Source organism: Eptatretus burgeri, chromosome 8 (genome assembly GCF_056783735.1).
Source record: "Eptatretus burgeri isolate ZD-2024b chromosome 8, Ebu_testis_v1, whole genome shotgun sequence".
In the NCBI taxonomy this organism is placed as follows: domain Eukaryota; kingdom Metazoa; phylum Chordata; class Myxini; order Myxiniformes; family Myxinidae; genus Eptatretus; species Eptatretus burgeri.
The window spans coordinates 55,187,068-55,189,567 of NC_140968.1; the positions used below are offsets into that span (position 1 = coordinate 55,187,068).

Here is a 2,500-nt window from a genome sequence, read left to right on the forward strand (position 1 = left end):
GGGGGTGTGAGAGAGAGAGGGGGTGTGAGAGAGAGAGGGGGTGTGAGAGAGAGGGGGTGTGAGAGAGAGGGGGTGTGAGAGAGAGAGAGGGATGTGTGAGAGAGAGAGGGATGTGAGAGAGAGAGGGATGTGAGAGAGAGAGGGATGTGAGAGAGAGAGGGATGTGAGAGAGAGAGGGATGTGAGAGAGAGAGGGATGTGAGAGAGAGAGGGATGTGTGAGAGAGAGAGGGATGTGTGAGAGAGAGAGGGATGTGTGAGAGAGAGAGGGATGTGTGAGAGAGAGAGGGGGTGTGAGAGAGAGAGGGTGTGTGAGAGAGAGAGGGGTGTGAGAGAGAGAGGGTGTGTGAGAGAGAGGGGGTGTGAGAGAGAGAGAGGGTGTGAGAGAGAGAGAGGGGTGTGAGAGAGAGAGGGGTGTGAGAGAGAGAGAGGGGGTGTGAGAGAGAGAGGGGGTGTGAGAGAGAGAGGGGGTGTGAGAGAGAGAGGGGGTGTGAGAGAGAGAGAGGGGTGTGAGAGAGAGAGAGGGGGTGTGAGAGAGAGAGGGGGTGTGAGAGAGAGAGGGGTGTGAGAGAGAGAGGGGGTGTGAGAGAGAGAGAGGGGTGTGAGAGAGAGAGAGGGGGTGTGAGAGAGAGAGAGGGGTGTGAGAGAGAGAAGGGGTGTGAGAGAGAGAAGGGGTGTGAGAGAGAGAGGGGTGTGAGAGAGAGGGGAGAGAGGGGGTGTGAGAGAGAGGGGAGAGAGGAGGAGGTGAGAGGGGGGTGAGTGGGGGCGAGAGGGGAGGGGAGAGAGGAGGGGCGTCACAATTCTTCTTTTTCTTCGTTTGATATGACATCACAATTGACGCTGGGGACCTGAGTATGTTTCCCAGGTGTTTCCCAAGTTATGGCCATTTATGATACGGTTGGTCCGATCTAATTGAAAAAATGCCCCAATCCAGTCATCGTTTACGAGAGCGACGGAATGTTGCTGCACATACTGGCACGCACATACGGGCCCGCACTAGTGCATACAAATGTATGTAGGGGGGGGGGGTCAGGGGGTTAATAAATCGGTAATCACCAAAAGTGGATGGATTTTGGTGACCAAAAACACTCGATAGGCGTAATGGTCAACACATCCTTTCCGAATCTGGAAGGATGGCGGTTCAAAATCCTGGTTGAGTAATACCAAAGGCTTTAAAAATTGTATGTGCTGCTTCCTTGCTTACTTACTTATCAGCATTTAAAAGGATAAGAAAACAGACAATCACCATAGGTTGGAAACCATTGTGCAGTATAGTCTTTCTGGGCCCAATTGCCCCATTTTGCATCAAAGTCCCTTTTGAAGGGAATAAAACAAAAAATATACAAATATAATCAATTTATTTTAATTTATCTCGCATCCAAACAATCAATGGCAGGCTTGTTTCCCCAATTACCTGACAAACTCAAAATAACTCAACACAACAGAGGTTTCATATTAACCGATGCGGCATTGAGATTGCAAATATAACAAAGAGGCATGACAACAAATAATTACCTCTCGACTTTTCCTTCGATTTCTGAGTTTGCAAAAGGCTGCCCTTAAAGCCTGCACCCTCTTTGATAGGGCTACTGGATCGGCGAGGCAGTTTGCTTGCTGGAGAAGAATCCCGCGAATCCCGCATCTTGTCATTACGAGTGTCAGTGGACTCTTGGCTCTTTGAAGGATATTTACTTCCACTCTGAAAAAAGTCAATTTTACAAAGCGGTATTTTAAAAACGTTGGAGAAGGATGTACATTCATGTGGTCACATGACAGCTAATGACATAATCATTAGGTGAATACAAATATCATAGATTATTTAAGGCTTCCCACACCAACATCCCCTCCCATTGCTGTTGACTGGCAGGTACCAAAACAAGCGTCAATTCATTTCCTCGGTTTACATTTTATTGCTCCTTCACTTTATGTACCTCAAGTAGGTTAAAAAAGCAAACAAGCAGCTAACCCATTTGCCTCATCTCCACTGTAACATGCCAAGTGACAGATATCCATCATAGTGTTGTCTTATCCCTTTCGCAGAGCAACCCACGGGTACGTTTGACCTCTCGGCAAAGCCACTGCTAAACATCACCTTGCGGCGGACCAAGCACGACCTACCCACAATTGTCCAAAATGACCATGCTCAACTCTCACCCTGACAAGTTAAGTCCTGGCGACCACTCTCGAAGAACCTTATTCCTCTTTTGGGGTTAAAGGCACATCATAAGATGTAACTGATTGTTGATATGACACTGGTTTTAAACCTACTCTAAGCTGTTACTCTTCTTCTTGAGAAGAAATATTCTTCCTACTTTGTAATAAGCAAGGTGCTGACTTAGTAATAATCCTCGTCTTCTGAGTAAGGTGGTGATTGACCCCGCATCCCTGAAACTTAAAATGAAGTGCAATGACAACATGCTTTTTTAAAATGCATGTCAGATGATAAAATAACAAAACAATGGACAAGCCTTGCCTGGTAATAAACCATTAAATTATCGGTTT

General features: G+C 46.8%; 1 protein-coding gene across 15 annotated transcripts in view; it reads right to left on the reverse strand.

Moving 5' to 3' along the window:
• The window catches only part of WAC (WW domain containing adaptor with coiled-coil), a 66,440-nt gene that overhangs the window by 61,380 nt on the left and 2,560 nt on the right, over window positions 1-2,500 (reverse strand). For all 15 annotated transcript variants that reach the window (XR_015060924.1, XR_015060921.1, XR_015060923.1 and 12 more), the window contains one exon: window positions 1,514-1,697. Coding sequence is in view for 11 of the 15 variants with exons in the window: in XM_085892148.1 (XP_085748274.1) it covers window positions 1,514-1,697 (184 nt within the window). In the remaining 4 variants the exon portion in view is untranslated. The remainder of the gene's footprint in view (window positions 1-1,513; window positions 1,698-2,500) is intronic.